The 18,452-nt window shown below is 35.9% G+C and overlaps 1 protein-coding gene across 4 annotated transcripts in view; it reads right to left on the bottom strand.

The window, feature by feature from the left end:
* The window catches only part of DMXL2 (Dmx like 2), a 171,024-nt gene that overhangs the window by 94,649 nt on the left and 57,923 nt on the right, over window positions 1-18,452 (bottom strand). For all 4 annotated transcript variants that reach the window (XM_004088236.3, XM_030814091.1, XM_003266928.4 and 1 more), the window contains exons 4-6: window positions 15,241-15,319; window positions 14,270-14,405; window positions 13,529-13,595 (exon numbers count right to left, since the gene is read on the bottom strand). In XM_004088236.3, the coding sequence (XP_004088284.1) occupies window positions 13,529-13,595; window positions 14,270-14,405; window positions 15,241-15,319 (282 nt within the window). The remainder of the gene's footprint in view (window positions 1-13,528; window positions 13,596-14,269; window positions 14,406-15,240; window positions 15,320-18,452) is intronic.

The following is an 18,452-nucleotide window of genomic DNA, read 5'->3' as shown; positions in this document are numbered from 1 at the left end:
TTTCATATGCTTGTCAGCCATTTCTATATCTTCCTTGGAGAATTGTCTATTGATGTCCTCAGTCCATTTTTTGATGGGATTGTTTGTTTTTTTCTTGCTAATTTGTTTGAGTTCCTTATAGATTCTGGATATTAGTCCTTTGTCAGATGTATAGATCATGAAGATTTTCTCCCACTCTATGGATTGTCTGTTTACTCTGCTGTTTCATTTACTATGCAGAAACTCCAGGAAAGGACGTGACAAAAAAAGGAAACCACAGACCAATATCCCTGATGAATATAGATGCAAAAATCCTTAACAAAATACTAGCTAACCGAATCCAACAGCATATCAAAAAGACTGTCTACCATGATCAAGTTAAGTTTCGTACCAGGGTTGCAGGGATGGTTTAACATTCACAAGTCAATACATATGATACACCATATAAACAGAATTAAAAACAAAATCACATGATCATCTCAACAGATGCAGAAAAAGCACTTGACAAAATCCAGCATCCCTTTATAATTAAAACCCTCAGCAAAATCAGCATAGAAGGGACAACCCTTCCCCTCAAGAAATCTTCTCATCCTAGCCCTTGCAAAACCCAGTTTTTCACTCAAAGGCATAATCTTCTCTCAAAGAAAATGCTGCATTTTTAATTATAAATTGACAACTTATAATTGTATACATTTACATAGTACAAAGTGATGTTATAATTCACGAATATAACATGATAATTACATCAAGCTAGGTAACATATCCATCACCTCAAATACTTAACGTTTTTTATGGTGAGAAGACTTGAAATTTACTCTTAGCAATTTTAAAATATACAATATTCTATCACTAACTATATTCACCATGCTGCACAAGAGAACTCAAAAAAAGAAAAGATATATTCCATTTTTTGAAGAAAACAGGATACTTTAAATTACTTGCAAATTTTACAAAATAACCAAGTGTTATTTTTTAAAATGTTCCAATACAAACTTTATGAACATAAACGAATAGAACTTCAGCAAACATCTCCTAGTACGCAAACCAGAGAAAACCAATTCTTGAACTAAAGATTTAATCAGGTATGTCTTGTGGGGTAGAAAAGTCTTTTAGTAAGTAAGGCTTTAAGTTCAGATAGAAATTTAAAATACTCTTAAGCCCAAGAAAAATTTAATTTACCACATTTATAAAAAATAGATCTTACCAGCCAAAGTGCTCAATGAACCGTAATATTAAAAATCCTGGAAGTAATTGAATTTGAGTCTCACAACACCTGAAATAAAATCCTGTCATGTGTAGCAGAGGCGGTGGAAAATGCCTTCTAGTGGGAGATCCACAGTGACCATCTGTTTTATCAATTCAAATTTGGCTTTATTAACAGAAGCAGAACAGATTGTACGAAAAAAAAAAAAAAACTGCCCAACATTCCAAAGTTACTTTCTGTTCTTTTTATCAGGATAATCTTAATCAGATGTCGTATATTCTCAAAAATGTGAGAAAATAGCTTTTTCAATCCAAGACACATTTGCTTAACCTCCATAGGATCCCTACCAGAAAAGCATTATCTTTCCATAAGAATTATGAAACACTTAACTCTTAGGATAACTGGATATAAGCAGCTTAGGGAGATGGGACTAACACAATGAAAAAAATACTCAATAATCTAGAAAATAAAATTTTTGCGGTCTTTTTAACAGTTCATATGTCTCTTTTAGGGAAGGGTAGGCATCCTGTAGTTTGTATCAAGCTACTATTCTTAATTCAATCTAATTACATATATTTTACTAGGTTTCATAAGAACCAATTATTATACATTTGATTATGTCCAGATACAGATTTATTAAAGAGCCACATTTCACTCTAAGCAAACTCAATGGCTTTCCAACCATTCTCAGGCTTAAAAACAAAATCTGCCCTCAACATACTAATAGATAATGATGATGTGCCATTAACTGCCTGCACAACTATGGAACATTTACAAGATTTACTCAAACAACAAGTATTTATTGAAAGAAGCCACTGTGTGAATGGCTGGGGATATAGCTGGGGCAGAGGAAGAGACAGAAATAATAAAATATATTTCCTAATCCCACAGAGCTTATTCTTTAGAAAGGAAGGCAACATTAAGTAACAATATAAATTATTGTTTTAATTGCAATTGTGATAAGCACTACAAGAAAGAAGCAGAGGGCACCAGGAAAGTATTTAGTAAGGAGACTTGACCTTGCCTGGGAGATCAGAGGATTCCTTAAGGAAGTGGTATTTAAACTGAGAGTTGAAGGATACATAAAAGACGACCAGGTAAAGAATAAGGAAGTCTGGGTATTGTAGGTATTCCCTAGACAGAGAGAACAGCACATAAAAAGACGTGGAAGCAGGAAAGAGCTTGGCATATTCAAGGCCTTGAAAGGACATCAGTGTTGTAGGCATTAAGGTGGGAAGGAAGCTGGAGAGGCACAGAAGGGCCAGATCATACAGCAGAGCCTCACAGGCCATGGTAAAAGATCATAATCTTCATTTTAGGAGCAACAAGAGTCATTAAAAGGTGGTGAAAAGGAGAACAGCATGTTCGGGTGGCTGGCTCCTGTGGGCAGACGAATTCTGCAGAGGATGTTTGCAGGACATCACTTAAGAGACTACTGTAAAGGTCTGCGGCCCTGAAGATGCTGACACAGGCAGTAGCAGCGGAGGGCAGAGACATGGACTTCAAAAACCTTAGCTTCTTCTGTGATCACTAAGATCATTAAAACTTTGTGATTCCACAAAAGTTTCTTTGCTTTAATTTATGTACAGTTAGGCCTGTACTGTCTACAGATGTTCAAACTGTTCTCCCATGTGTTCTAGGTCTTTTGACAAAATTAACTGACATTCCCTCCTTGAACCTTTTTTCTTGGCTTCTCTAATGTCACATTCTCCTGGTTTTCATTTTATTTCAGTGGTTACTCCTTCCCAGCATCCTTTGTAGGTATTTCCCCTCTCCCCATCATTTCTTAATGTTTGAGGATCCTGGGATTTGATCCTGAGTCCCATTCTCTTCTCTAATACGTACTTTCTCCCTAGTTAATTTCATCCAGACCCATAACTTTAATCACCACCTTTGGCTAAAGAATTCAAATTGCCAGAGAACTCCTGACTGTCTTATCCTATCTGATATCTTAACTCAGATGCATCTCAAACTTTGGTCTAACCACTACACTCCAGCTTTCTGTTGTTCTTTAACAAGCCCTGCTAATTCCTATTTCAGAGCATTTGCACTTGGTGTTTGTTCCCTTGGCCAAAAACACTCTTTCCCCTGAACTTCACAGTTGTCTCCTTTGTAGTATTCAATTCTCGGTTTAAAGGTATCTCCTCAGCAAAGCTTTCTCTAAAGATCACTCACTCTAATAGACACCCAATCACACTACTATATCATCCTGTCTTAATTTTCTGGATAGCACTTGTTAATACTTGATGTTTTTTTTCTGTCTTTCCTCACCAGAAATTAAGTCCTATAAGAACAAAAGCCTTGTCTGTCATCTTCATCATAAGACTGCCAGCACACACAACAGTTCAGGGTATATGGTGGTGTTCAAAAGAATATCTGCTAAACCTGTGAATGAAGGTTGTTAATTTCAGATATAATTTCAAATCAATTTTTTGTCCAAAATGCACTATCAATTTTACATATATAAGTCCATTATGATACGAATACAACTATAAAAGATTTTCATGTGTCTTACAAGTGCAGATTGCTAGAATTCTAAAATGCATTTTCTTTGCCCAGTTATATGATAAAAAAAATCAGACAATAATTATATTAAAGTACAGTTGGCCCTTGAACAACATGGGTTTGAACTGCACAGGTCCACTTACATATGAATTTTCTTCTGCCTCTGCCACCCAAGACAGCAAGACCAACCCCTCCTCTTCTTCCTCCTCTCTCACCTACTAAATGTGAAAATGATGAGGATGAAGACCTTATGATCATCTACATCCACTTAATGAATGGTTAATTTATTTTCTCTTCCTTATGGTTTTCTTAGTAACATTTTTCTTCTTTTCCTTAAAAGAGTATAGTATATATTGGATGCCACATGCAGGGTTTAAAAAAAAAGAGTAGAGTATATAATACATGTAACACACAAAATGTGTTATTATTTATTTTACTGGAAAAGCTTCCAGTCAATAGTAGACTATTAGTAGTTAGGTTTCTGGAGACTCAAAAGTTAGACAGGGATTTTTGACTGTGCAGGGGGTTGGATCACCTAACTGCCATGTTGTTCAAGGGTTAACTGTACATGAGTCAAGGAAAACTTAAGTGTATACAATATCTGTCCATGATCATAGTGCCATTAATGATATTTAAAAGGAGGCAATAGGAAAACATGCTCCAAATGATGCACAGTGTGTACAATATCTAAGCTGACATCAGCAATGACTAATTGGGAATATCACAAAGCTGGATTCCAGTATGACTCTCCAGCAGCTCTCTGATACGCCGAACTGGTCCTATATTAAATCATCCATAGGTTGACCTATTATGGACTTGTTAAGTCAAAGGAATGATTGGCTTTATTAATCACTTATTAACATGTGGTAATCATAAGAAATATGAGTAACAAAAAAAAGACAAATCTGTGAGTTTTTTCAGTCAAATTTTAGGAGTAATGGGGTATTTGTTTTTAAAGATCCAAAGTTTTAAAGGTGACTGCCTAGCTTTAGAGATCAAGACATGAATTACGTAAAATAAAAAAGGAAAAAAAGACATGAATTATATTATTTCTCAAACTGTTTTTCCTGTGATTCTGATAAGTGTACCCTTCATGAGATACCCACGCTTCTCAAGACATTACAGAAAATTCTTCACGTGTCTCTACATTTCTATCCAGAAATACTAAGTATGTTTTATTATTTGTAGATTATCGAACTGGCTTATCAAAATTTCAGTGTTTTATTTTTAAAATCTAGTTTAACAACAATGAGGCAAACTAGCTGGAGTGGAGTGTGCAGGGGTGAGAGTTAGCAGGAGATAAGGTTGAAGCAGTGACGAGAGTCCTGGTAAGCATGGAGCATGCTAAACCATCACGAAGACTTGGGCTTTTGGTAAATGAAATGGAAAAGCTTTTGACAGTTTTGTACAAAAGAAGAGTGACAAGATCTGACAACATTTTTTTTTTTTTTTGAGACGGAGTCTTGCTCTGTCGCCCAGGCTGGAGTGCAGTGGCGCAATCTCGGCTCACTGCAAGCTCCACCTCCCGGGTTCACCCCATTCTCCTGCCTCAGCCTCTCCGAGTAGCTGGGACTACAGGCGCCTGCCACCACGCCCGGCTAATTTTTTGTATTTTTAGTAGAGACGGGGTTTCACCATGGTCTCGATTTTCTGACCTCGTGATCCACCCGCCTCGGCCTCCCAAAGTGCTGGGATTACAAGTGTGAGCCACCGCGCCCGGCCCTGACAACATTTTAAAAAGATCACTCCAGGCCAGGAACGGTGGCTCACACACATAATCCCAGCACTTTGGGAGACCAAGGTGGGCAGATCACTTGGAGCCAGGAGGTCGAGACCAGCCTGGCCATCATGACGAAACTCTGTCTCTACTAAAAATACAAAAATTAGCCAGGTGTGGTGGCACACGCTTGTAATCCCAGTCACTTGGGAGGCTGAGGCACAAGAATTGTTTGAACCCAGGAGGCAGAGGTTGCAGTGAGCTGAGACTACGCCACTGCACTCCAGCCTAGGCAACAAAGTGAGACTCTGTCTCAAAAAAAATTTTTAAAAATCATTCCACCTGCTGGTTTGAATATAGATTGTACAGAAGTGCAGCAAAAATTGGGAAACCAATTAAAAATTTAATACAATAATACCAGTGATAAATAATGGTGGCTTCAACCAGATTATAAGAGTGGAGGTGGTAAAGAAGTAAGCAGATTGTGGATATATTCTAAAGGTGAGCCATCAGGGAGTAGATTGAGGGGTTGGCGAAGTAGAGATCAGGGAAGAGGTACAGGCAAAAAATACAAAGTTGAATGTCATCAGCATACAAAAATGGTATTTAAATAGCATCAGAAACCTTAAGACTAGAAGAGCCCTGGGCACTCCAACATTTAAAAGTAGAAAAGACAACACTAACAACCAAGCAGAGGTAGCCAGAGTTAAAAATAGGCAGAGCACAGAGGACTTTTAGGGCAGTAAAAAGACCTATAAAATTGATAAACTCTTGGTGAGATGAATGAAGAAAGAGGGAAGGCATAAATAATATCAAAACTGAAGAAGAAATCACTGTACATGTATTACAGATATTAAAAGATAAGGTGTTTTACACAATTTTGTGCCAATAAATTTGAAAATCTAAATAAAACTGAAAAATCATAGGTAAATACAACTTACCAAAACTGACATACAAAAGAAAAAGAAAATCTGAATAATTTAAAAAACTGAATCCCACAAAGAAAATTCCTGATCCAGATGGCTTCACCAGCAAATACTTAAGAATAAAACTATATCAATCTTACATAAACTCTTCACGAAAGAGAGCTTTCCAACCCATTTATAAGGCCAGCATAACATCAACATAAAAATCTGTCAAGTACATTATGAAAACGGGAAAATTATTGGCCGAATCTCACTCTAACACATAAATCTTAAAAGATCAGCAAATCAAATCCAGCAAGGATAATACATTATAATGAAGTTGGGATTGTTCCAGGAATACAAGGTTTACAAAATCAGTCCATGTATTTCATCTTATTAAAAGATTAAAAAGATGGCTGGGCACAGTAGCTCACGCCTGTAATCTCAGCACTATGGGAGGCCGAGGCGGGTGGATCATCTGAGGTCAGGAGTTCGAGACCAGCCTGGCCAAAATGGTGAAACTTCATCTCTACCAAAAATACAAAAATTAGCCGGCATGGTGATGGGTGCCTGTAGTCCCAGCTACTTGGGAGGCTGAAATGGGAGAAATACTTGAACCTGGGAAGCTGAGATTGCAGTGAGCTGAGATTGTGCCACTGGACTCCAGCCTGGGTGACAGAGAGAGATTCTGTCTCCAAAAAAAAGATAAAAATTGTCTCATTAGATGCAGAAAAAATGCTTCCTAAAATTCTATATCGTTTGTGGTTTAGAAAAACAATCTAGCAAACAACAAATAGAAGGAAAGTTTCTTTATCTGAAAAAAAAAGTATCTACCACAAACATCAACAGTAAACATTATATTTATGATGACACAGTGAAGGGTATCCCTTTGAGACTGGGAACAAGAAAAAGATAGACCTGTTGTCACCACGTTTATTCAGCACTCTACTAGAGGTCCTAGACACTGCGGTTAAAAAAAAAAAAAAAGGAAAAATATAAAACATGGGAGAGTTACAAAAGATGAACTACAGCTTTCATTATTCATAGATGATATAATTGTGTACATATAAAATCCAAAATGATCTACAGAGGAATTATTAGAATTAATGAGTTTAGTAAGGGTGCTGGGCATAAAGCCAATATACAAAAACTGCATTTCTATATACCAGTAACAATTATTTTTAAAAAATTTACATAATGATTCCATTTGTAACGGTATCAAAAACATCAAATATCTAGGAATTAATCCCAAAAGATATTTAGGATCTTCACAGAGAAAATTATAAAACATTACTGAGAAAAAAAAGGTGTACAATAAATGAAGGAATACATCATGTTCATAAATGGGAAGACTAAATATAGTAAAGATGTCAATTCTCCCCAAACTGACCCATACAGTCAATGTAATACCAATCAGAATCATAAGAGGTTTTCTGTTTGCTTTGTAAAAATTATCATTTATTTTAAAATTTATATAGAAATGCAAAGGGCCAAGAATAGATAAGACGATCTTAAAAAAGAAAAACAAGAGGGGAGGACTTGCCCTACCAGATATCAAGACTTAATTTAAAGCTATAGCAATTAAGTCAGGTGGGACTCATACAAGGAAAGACCAATGAACAAAAGAGTCTAGAAACGGACCTACAGAAATATGGACATTTTATTTTATGACAAAAGTGGTAATGTGGAACAATGAAGAAGGGAAGATTTTTTCCAATAAATTGTTCAAGACAACCAGATATTCACAAGGAAAAAATAAAACTTGACCTTCTTCAAATCACACCTAAACATCACTTCACATAGATTTTACACCTAAATGTGAAAGATAAAACATAAAATGTCCATATTCTAGACCAGAGGCTCTTGGCCTGAGGTCCTCTGACCCAAAGGTCCTGTGGATAGACTTCAAGATATAAAAGATACTTTTGACACATCATTTGTATGCCATCATGCCTTAGCATTTTGGTGTGCCAGTTTCAACTGCAAGCATCTACATCTTTTTGACTGAGGTTTTCTAGGAGCTGGTTATGAGTGCTGAGAACTGATGCCTGGCCCTCACCTGCCTTCAACTGATGTGTGTGAAGAACATGTGTAAGGAACATGATGCGAGTGAGGAACACGGGTTCCCAGAGGACCCAGAGATTCAAGCTTCTTAATACACTTAATAAAGGTTATTAAGTGCCTTCACTTCCCTACCTCCAATCCAGTATATTTCGTGTGATCATTCCCCATATTAATTACTTACACTTGAATCCTTATCTCAGGGTCTGCTTCTGAAGAAACCAAGAAAACTAAGACCCAAAGGCACCATGAACTTCAATGGGAAAAAACAATTACTTCTCTATTTTCATAAATGCTAATTGAAAAAAACAAACCAAAGTAGTACTGGCAGTACGTATGATTTTGTCTCTAACAGAATCAAAGATGTTTTCATATCACATGACAGTTATTGCATATTTCAAAGTATTTCTTACACTCATTTCTACTTTGAAATTGTTAGTTACTGGAACTGCTACTAAACTGCACATGATTGCAGTCTTCCTGTCTATATTGTTCATGCAACCATTAAGCAACCACCTCTGTGCCAACTAACTGCTGAGCAATAAAACAGTAAAGTTTAACGTTTCTGCAACTAGAGATCAACCCAAAAAGCCTTCAGTGAATTTTGTTGTTCTTGGAAAGCCTATCCTCACCTTAGAAAGTGAGATACTCAAGTTTTAATTCCACATACAATAGCTAAACACAATTAAAACTGCCCATATTTTAAGTGCAATTTTTATTACCGAATGCGTTAATTTAAAAGTACATAATGTCTCTATCACAAATGTATTTTTTTAATATCTTGAAGCTGTATTTCAATAATTTCTTTTGTAATGCTGCGTATTTTATTTTATGCATTTTAAAACATCATACTATGAGAAAAGTTATTATAGGACTTCACTAGATTTGCAAAGGAATTCACAGCACAAAAAAACTTAAAGCAACTCTGGTCTAGAAGATTATGTAACATAAGAAAATCCTCAGAATGTCACAGTATGAAAAACTTTTTAAATAGGACTCAGAAAAACACTGATTTGTTTGACATTAAAATCAAACTTCTCTCATCAAAAGATACCATTAAGAGAATGAATGAGCAACTAATGGAGTGGGAGAAGATCTTTGCAAAACATGTAACTGACAAAAAGCTCATACCCATAATAAAGAACTCCTACAAATCAACAAAAGACCAAAAACTATTTTAAAAACAGGCAAGGAACTTGCCCAGTTACTTTCTTTTAAATCAGTCATCCAAATACCCAATAAATAAATGAAAAGGTATTTAGCCTCATTAATAATCAGGGAAATGCACTTTAAAACTACAAGGAGGCTAGGCGCAGTGGCTCACACCTGTAATCCCAACACTTAGGGAGTCCAAAACAGGAGGATCACTTGAGGCCAGGAGTTCAAAACCAGCTTGGGCAACATAAGGAGATCCCAACTCTACCAAAAAAAATAGATAAAACTTAGCCAGCCATGGTGGTGCATGCCTGTAGTACCAGCTACTCAGGAGGCTGAGGCAGGAGGATCGCTTGAGCCCAGGAGTTCAAGGTTACAGTGAGCTATGATCGGCCGATGTACTCCAGCCTGGGTGACAGAGTGAGACTCTGCCTCTAAAAAAACAAAAAACCAAAAAAACTACAAGGAGGTGGCACTTGACATCTACCAAATTTACAAAAGTTTAAAAGTCAGACCATATCAGCACTGGCTAGGAGCAACAGGAACTATTGTATACTATTAGAGTGTAAATTAGTATATCAACTTTGGAAAACAGATTGGTATCATCTACTGAAATTAAAACACACATATAACATATAACCCAGCAGTTCTATTCCTATGTATATACCCAAGAGAAATCCACACAAGAGCCTAACAGACATGTACAAGACATCTGCTGCAGCATTATTTAATACATGTCAGAAATGGCATGGCAGATCAATGGAAAAAGAATGAACTATTCAGTAAATGTTATTGAGAAAACTTTCATTTGGATTAGGGACTTAATTATAAGAGATTAAAATGTAAAGATTTTAGGAGAAAATAAAAAAGAATACTTTTATAGCATCACAGTAAGAAATTTTCCTAAACAAGATTCAAACTACAATTAACCCACTGTATATTGTGGATATTTCTGTAAAATCTTTATACTTCAAAAGTAGATACTGAAATATTTACAGACGAATGACATCAGTGACACAAGCCTAAATAATCCAACTGGGGGAGGAGTAGTACAGATGCAACAAGATTGGCTGAGTGATAACTGCTGAAGCTAAGTGATGGGTATATAGGAGTTCAGTACCTTCCTGTTCATGTTTGAAGAAAAATTTTTTTAATTTAAGGCATCATAAATAAAGGGAAAAGAGACCAGCCTGGGCAACATAATGAAACCTTTTGTATTTCTACAAAAAAAAAAAAAAAAACACTAGCCAGATGTGATGGTATACACCTGTAGTCCCAGCTGAGGTAGGAGGACTGCCTAAGCCCAGGAGGTCGATGCTGCAATGAGCCGTGATTGTGCCATTGCACGCTAGCCCAAAACTAAATATTACCTTATTTGGGAATTTAGATGAGTGAAACTTTTTAAAATAAAATAATAAACATGAAAATCAGGATTCTGGTTGACTGGGGTGGGAGGGGAGGAAGGAGATGCATGGAGAAAGATAAAGGACCCATTTGTTTTATGTTCTTTGTCTCAAGTTGAGGAGTAGGGTACATGTGTATTTGTTTAATTGTTTATTATATCTTATATAACATGTTTTATATATACTTTTTTAATTTATGAAATATTTTGTAATTTAAAAAAATCAGAGAGTTTTAAAATCTCCTTAAAAATTAAAAATTTAATAGCAGAAAAAAATTACTTTGAAGTTACATCTGAAAAGTCCCCCAGAAATTCCAAGAAAAAGATGAATAAGTGGACAACAGTAATGGGGGAAAATAGTAAAATAGAGAGTTAGTGTAAAGGTATCCATATCTGAATAAGAAAAGATCCAGAGAGAGAAAGAAAGAACACGAAAGAAATAATATAATCTCTCAGAATTGAAAGACATGAGTTTCAGATTTAACAGGTCCCCCAAATGTCATAGTGTTAGTTGGACAGTGTGTTTTGGCTTTGATTCTGGGTGAGTGCAGGAGAGTAGTCTTCATACAATTTCTTCAGGTGTAGTCAGTGTCAGTGGTGGCTGTGAGTTACTCATTGGCTTAGGCTGTGGTTGGTAGCAGAGGCTGTGGTGAGGCTTTGCTGCAGACAGGGACACCAGACAGGCCAGTTCTGAGGCACCTGTGGTGGCAGAGGCAGGCCAGGCATGCAGGCCCTTGGGCTCCCAGGCAGCATACATGGACGCCAGCAGCGACAGGTCCATGAGGACCAGTCCTTGGGCCTACAGGCAGCTTGCTCAGGTGCCAGTGGTTATGGAAAACAGTATGGAGTTTTCTCAAAAAAACAAAACTAGAACTACCATAGAGTTCATCAATCCCACTAGTGGGTATTTATCCAAAAAAAAAGGAAATCAGTGTATCAAAGGGATAGCTACACTCCCATGTTTACTGCAACACTATTCACAATAGCCTAGATATAGAATCAACCTACATGCCCATCAGTAAATGAAGGGATAAATGAAATGTGGTAAATATACACAGTGGAATACTATTTGGCTGTACAAAGGACGAAATCCTATAACTTGTAGTAACATAAATGGAACTAGAAGTCATTAAGTTACGTGAAATAAGACAAGCATAGAAAGAAAAAATACCATATTTTCTCAATCTTATGTGGGAGCTAAAGAAGGAGATGAAGAGAAGTTGGTTAATTGGTACAAATACACAGTTAGATGGAATAAGTTCTAGTGTTCAATAGTACAGTAGGGTGGCTATGGTTAACAATAATATATTGTATATTTCAATTAACTAGAAGATTTGAAATGTTGCCAACACAAAAAGAGATAAACGTTTGAGGTGATGGATATCCTAAATACTCTAATTTGACCATCATTACACATTATGCATGTATCAAAATATCACATGTATCCCATATATATACCAATAAAAAAGTTTATTGAGATATAATATCAAAGGTCAGTGATTTTTCAACCCAATTCTATGCCCGAGAAAATCAAGCATAAGAAAAAAATCTTTCAGACATGTAAGGCCTGAAAAATGTTTATTCCTATTTACCTTTCTTCAGGAACCTATTGGGGGACATCTCCATCAAAACAAGAAAAAAGGAAGATAAATGATGCTAAGAAACAGAAAATTTAACAAAGGAGAGAGGCAAAGAGAATTTCCCAAATTGGTAAAAGAAAATCCGAAAATGGTAGCTCTGCTATTTTAGACTGGTAGAGCAATTAAGCTGAATGAGAGCAAAGAGAACTCATGTTCCCAGAATACCTCCTATGTGGGATTATACTGAGAAAAGAGTCAAAGCAGTTCTAAGGATGAATTAGGTATACAGAAAAAAAAAGCAAACCATAAAACAAAGTATTATCCCCAAAGTAATTACTATTAAGAATATTCTGTACAATCTTAATAACATAAACAATAACTTCTGATTTACCCAAAATCATGAGATACCTACATCAGGAAGATAGGAGCAAGAGAAATGAATATGTGTATGTATTAGATGTGAAGATGATGTTGGAGATATCAACCCCTCCCCTTTATCAAGCTAAAGCCTCAGCTTCTACAGTGGGAAGGCAAAAAATAATACATATAACTCGGGGGGGCTGGGCAGACAGAATCAAGAAATGGGAGCACCTGCAAGTTATTCAAGGACATGGAAGGAAATATCAAAATACTCAACTTGACAAATAATTGCCTCCTGGACACAGGAATTAGCATTGGAATAATGAGGCAAGGAGTACATCTTTTCATTGTGAATCCAGTATTATTTTACTTTTTAAGTTATGTACAGATGCTATTTTTAAACACAAAACTTAGTTTTTAAAAATGCAAATAAGCCAAGGTCAAATAAGAGTAATAAGAATAGCCATTATTTCCCAAGTGCCTACAACCTGTGAGCAAAATACCAGGTCTTTTACAAACACCACTTTTATTCTTCAGGCCAGCTTTGCCAAGGAGGATTATCCCAGTTTTACAGATGAGAAAACTGAAAATAAAAATAAATAAGGAACATTTTTAATTCTTTCATTTGTTTCTTTCGTATGTTTTTGTTTGATCCTTTACCTTTCCAGCAGTAGCAAAATATTCACCATCAGGAGACCATTCCATCAAATGTACAGATACTGAGGTTCTAAAAAAGAAAGAGGCAATTAGCCCTTTTAAAATCTGGTGTACTGTATATAAAAATGGTCAAGATGAGATTTTTGTAACATCAAAGTCAGAATCCTCAGAATAAGACTGTTTTTTGCTTCCCTAAAAATATAAATAAAATATTTCACCTCCATAAAAATATAAATTAATTAAAACTAATCCAACATTCACTTTGGGAAAAGAAGAATGTAAGTAACATGAATACAGTGTATCTCCACCTACATGTCCCACCAACATCCTAAATATAACATGTTAAAAGCTGAGCTTATCATCATCCCTGACTAGTCTTCGTCACATAATCTAAATGACTGTTAATAGTACATCTTCCACTTGAAAGAGTGGCTGGCAACTTTCACATCTTCCCCCTCCCCATCCTTACCTCAATCTATTAATGAGTAATTCCTTTGTATCAACCCTGTCAACTCCTGTCCTGGGGCTATAACTATGAAAATACTTTCATCCTTTTTTTTAAATGATTGACTGTAGCACAAATTAAAGAATGCTATTATATGGGTTTTGGTTAGAAAAAATCTACTTTCTAGGTATCTCAATGCAATGGTACCATCAAAAAATAAAGATCTTTGTGAAAGGAAACATATTTTAGGAAGCATTTGCTTTTAATTAATGAATATAACAATAGAAATAGACACTAACTTGCACTGCCAGACACACTTCCAATCATTTAAAACAGGAGGAATTGTATTATCAATTTCTTCCTCCTCTTCCAGAATATCATCTCCTGGAGGAGCCCACAACTGAATAGAATCAGTTGCTGTCAACAATCTATTATCTGAAAATTAAAGAATGTTATGATGAATATGCAAATATTATATAGGGAAACGCATGCACATGGGCTTCTGTTTAGATCTGTAAACTATTACTATTATGTGAAAAGTAAGCAATATCGCCAATGAAAAACACTTGGTATATATCTACTTTTTTAAAGTCCCTTATAAGAAAAAAAAGAATCTTCTGGACAACAAAGAGTAGTTCTTAAGGAACATTTGAGAATAACAAAGTAAAGCTTACTGGCAAAGAGCTATTATTATCAAGCAGTCAAAAAAACTAACAACAAATGTATTAATAGAATAACAAAGTCCCCAAAACTCTGATATATACCACATAAAATGTCTTCGAGATATAAGGCATAACTACAAATTAATAAAATGTGGTTTTATACATGAAATATAAAAATAATCCTTATTAATTGTGAATATAAAAAGGGACAACAGCTATTATCATTAGAGGTTCCTAATTTTTCAAAATTAAAGATAGTAATTTCCAGATACAAATGATAAAATGAGGTGAAGTTTTTTTGGTCTCTGTTTTATTTCCAATGGTGTTTCTCAGCAAATACAACAAGAGTAAAGGGCAGCACACATTAACTAGGAAACAAACCATAACTGTTTCTTGAAATAAAACACTCAAAGGTAGGGGAAAAAACAGAGTAGTAAATTAAGCATTGCACAAAGCACTGTATACCAAGAAGGAAAAATTATATTCGTCAACAAAAAGAAAATATAATATATTGATCATTTTCTTATTATGGGAGACTATATCACATTATTATCCTACATTTAAAATAAATATTTAATTTAAATAATTTAAATATAATTGCTAAATACCTTGAGGATCCCATGCTAAGTTGTACGTCACAGAACTCAAAAAAAACTGCCCAGTTTTAAGCCACTGGCACTTGAGTTGCTGAAATATGTAGACAAAAAGAAATAAGGAAAAAGAAAAAGATGTTTTTTAAATAATATCCCAAAACACTAACATTTTATCATTTTCTTCAACTTAAGACTTTAAGATCTGGAACAAAGATGAAAATATTTCACTATTATTTTCATATACTGTTTTTAATGTAACTTTCATTGGTTCCACTACTATTTATTATACCATATTGAGCTCCTTGCCATGCCCAAACAAAGCAGGTTCTCTCAGGCTTCTTCTCATGCCTATAAATACCTTCTTATATTTAGAATATCCTATTCCTCACGTCTCCATCTGCAAACCCCTATCCTTCCACTAAGATTAGCTAACTCATCATCTCTGCCATGAAGCCTTCTCTGACATCCTGGCAGCACCAATACCACTTTTACATTCTGCCATTATAACACTAATCACATGGAATTAGTATTTGTCTATACGTCTGACTCTCCTCCCATTAAATTGCAACTCTTCAAGGGCAGAAACTATGTCATAATAATTTTTGTTATCTTCAGCGTTTGTAATGGCTGGCACGAAGATGTTAAATGTTTACATATTTCTTTGTAGTACATAAATATAAAATGTCCTTTTGTGAGAGGACATTTGTGAAAAGCTTTGCAAAGCTATGTTACCTTAGGCAAGCTATATGTTAACTGCTTGGCAAATAATACTTTTTAAACGGTAATGCCCTTTTGTGTTATAATATTTTAAGAATATTTAATAATTTTAAAATGTATACAAGGTTTCCTGACTACCTCGAGGCAGAATTTTAAAACATAGCTGCATCCCAACAGTTTAGGAGGCCATGATAGGAGGATTGCTTAAGGCCAGGAATTTGAAACCAGCCTGGGCAACATAGCAAGACCCCCATCTCTATAAAAACTTTAAAAATTAGCTGGGCATGGGAGCTCACACCTGTAGACCCAGCTACTTTGGAGGCTGAGGCAGAAGGATCATAGCCCACGAGTTTGAGGTTACAGTGAGCTATGATCACACCACTGTATTCCAGCCTGGGTGACAGAGCAAGACTCTATCTCTAAAAACAATGTGTGTGTGTGTGTGTGTGTGTGTGTGTGTGTGTGTGTGTGTATCTGCAAACCTTGCACTTCATTATCCAAAAATAAGTTTATATTTTATAATCAGAGAAAATGTTATTTTTAAACCCTACCACTGCTGACCAAACAACAATCACAACAGCATAACACTACTTTAAATACTGTTCAACAAATCTATTTTAGTGTAGTAATTAAATAATTCCTAAAATTATAGACATCCCTAATATTCTTTCCTTTAGTGTTCCTCAGAGTGCAATCTATGGAGCAACTACCTTGAAGAAATTTGGGGAATGAGACCTGGAAACCTAAATTTTTAGTCTGTGCTCTAGATGACTCTTAAGTAGTCCAAAATTTGATATCCATTTCACAATACTATTATAGGGAAAGATTAATATTTTAATTTATACTGTTTGGGGGGAATGTAAAAAGATATATTCAAATACATATAATTAATGAAAAAATACCAAAACCATTTGTTTTAAGGCATTTCACTTAAAAACATACTTTAAAAATTACTTGTAAATACATATTCAGCATTCAGATTTAGCATTTGCAATTTTGATTATTTCTGAGTGATGGTAAAAATGTAATGCATGCAGGACGTTTTAAAGGGCTTAATTCTAACCACATTAGATGTTTTGAACATTAAGTAAGACAAATATAATATAGCACCCAGTATGAATCTGAATGGTTCACAAAGTGGTATGCTTAACCACTTAGCTGAGCTGGTAAGTGAGCTTTTTAAACTCCTAACATCTTCATTCAACCAACATTCAGGAATACCTACTATGTTCCAGATACTTTTTTTTTTTTTTTTTGAGATGGAGTCTTGCTCTGACTCCCAAGCTGGAGTGCAATGGTGCAGTCCAGGCTCACTGCAACCTCCACCTCCTGGGTTCAAGCGATTCTCCTGCCTCAGCCTTCCGAGTAGCAGGGACTACAGGCGTGTGCCACCACACCCGGATAATTATTTTATTTTTAGTAGACACGGGGTTTCACCATGTTGGCCAGGCTGATCTCAAACCCCTGACCTCGTGTTCCACCTGCCTCGGCCTCCCAAAGTGTTGGGATTACAGGTGTGAGCCACCACACCTGGCTGTTCCAGATACTGTTCTAAGTACTGGGGATTCATCAGTGAAAAAAAGAAACAAAGCTTCCTACCCTTATGTACCTTTAGATAACATTCTACATAGTAAATAATGAATAAATAAATGCTGTAAAAAAAATTTTTAAATAGCAAGATAAGTGGGGGTACAATTTTTTAAAGGGTGGTCAAGGTAAACCTCATTGACAAGGTATTAGTGAGCAAAGACCTAAAGGATCTATGGGAGCTATCCTTGGAGATAGCTGGAGGAATAACATTCCTGACAAAACAACCAACACGAAGACTCAAAGAGGGAAGGTTAACTGAGAAACAGTAAAAATGCCAATGTAGCCAGAGTAGAACCAGAGAGGACAAGAATTTAGGAGGTGAGCTCTAAGACATAGTAAGTGTGGTACTGAGTAGAAGGGAAGTTGTAGTCTACAAAAGGCTTTTTGGCTTTTTATCTGAAAGAAATATGGAGCAGCTGGGCATGGTGGCTCATGCCCATAATTCCAGCAATTTGGGAGGCTGAGGTGGGAGGATCACTTAGCCCCAGAGTTCAAGACCAGCCTGAGCAACACAGGGAAACTCCATCTCTACAAAAAAATTAAAAATTAGCTGGCCATGGTGGTACATGCTTGTAGTCCCAACTACTCGGGAGGTTGAGGTGGGAGGACCATTTGACAGGTTGAGGCTGCAGTGAGCAGTGATCATGCCACTGCACTCCAGCCTAGGGGATAGAGTGAGACCCTGTCTCAAAACAAAAGAAAAAAGAGAGAGAAATATGGAACCATTACAAAGTTTTAAGAACAGAAATGTCATGATCTGCTCTGTTGAGAACAGAGACTGGGGTTGAAGGCAGCAGGAAACCGGATATCAGATAGAGATTAGCAATCCAGACAAGAAATAACAGTAGTTCAAACTAGGGTAGATCTCAATTAACACAGTAAATGTCAATTTGCAATATTCTAGAGACTTGGGTTTCTAA

Source organism: Nomascus leucogenys, chromosome 6 (assembly GCF_006542625.1).
Source record: "Nomascus leucogenys isolate Asia chromosome 6, Asia_NLE_v1, whole genome shotgun sequence".
Taxonomy (NCBI): Eukaryota; Metazoa; Chordata; class Mammalia; order Primates; family Hylobatidae; genus Nomascus; species Nomascus leucogenys.
The sequence above is the reverse complement of the archived record's forward strand: the minus strand, read 5'-3'. Positions and strand labels throughout refer to the sequence as shown.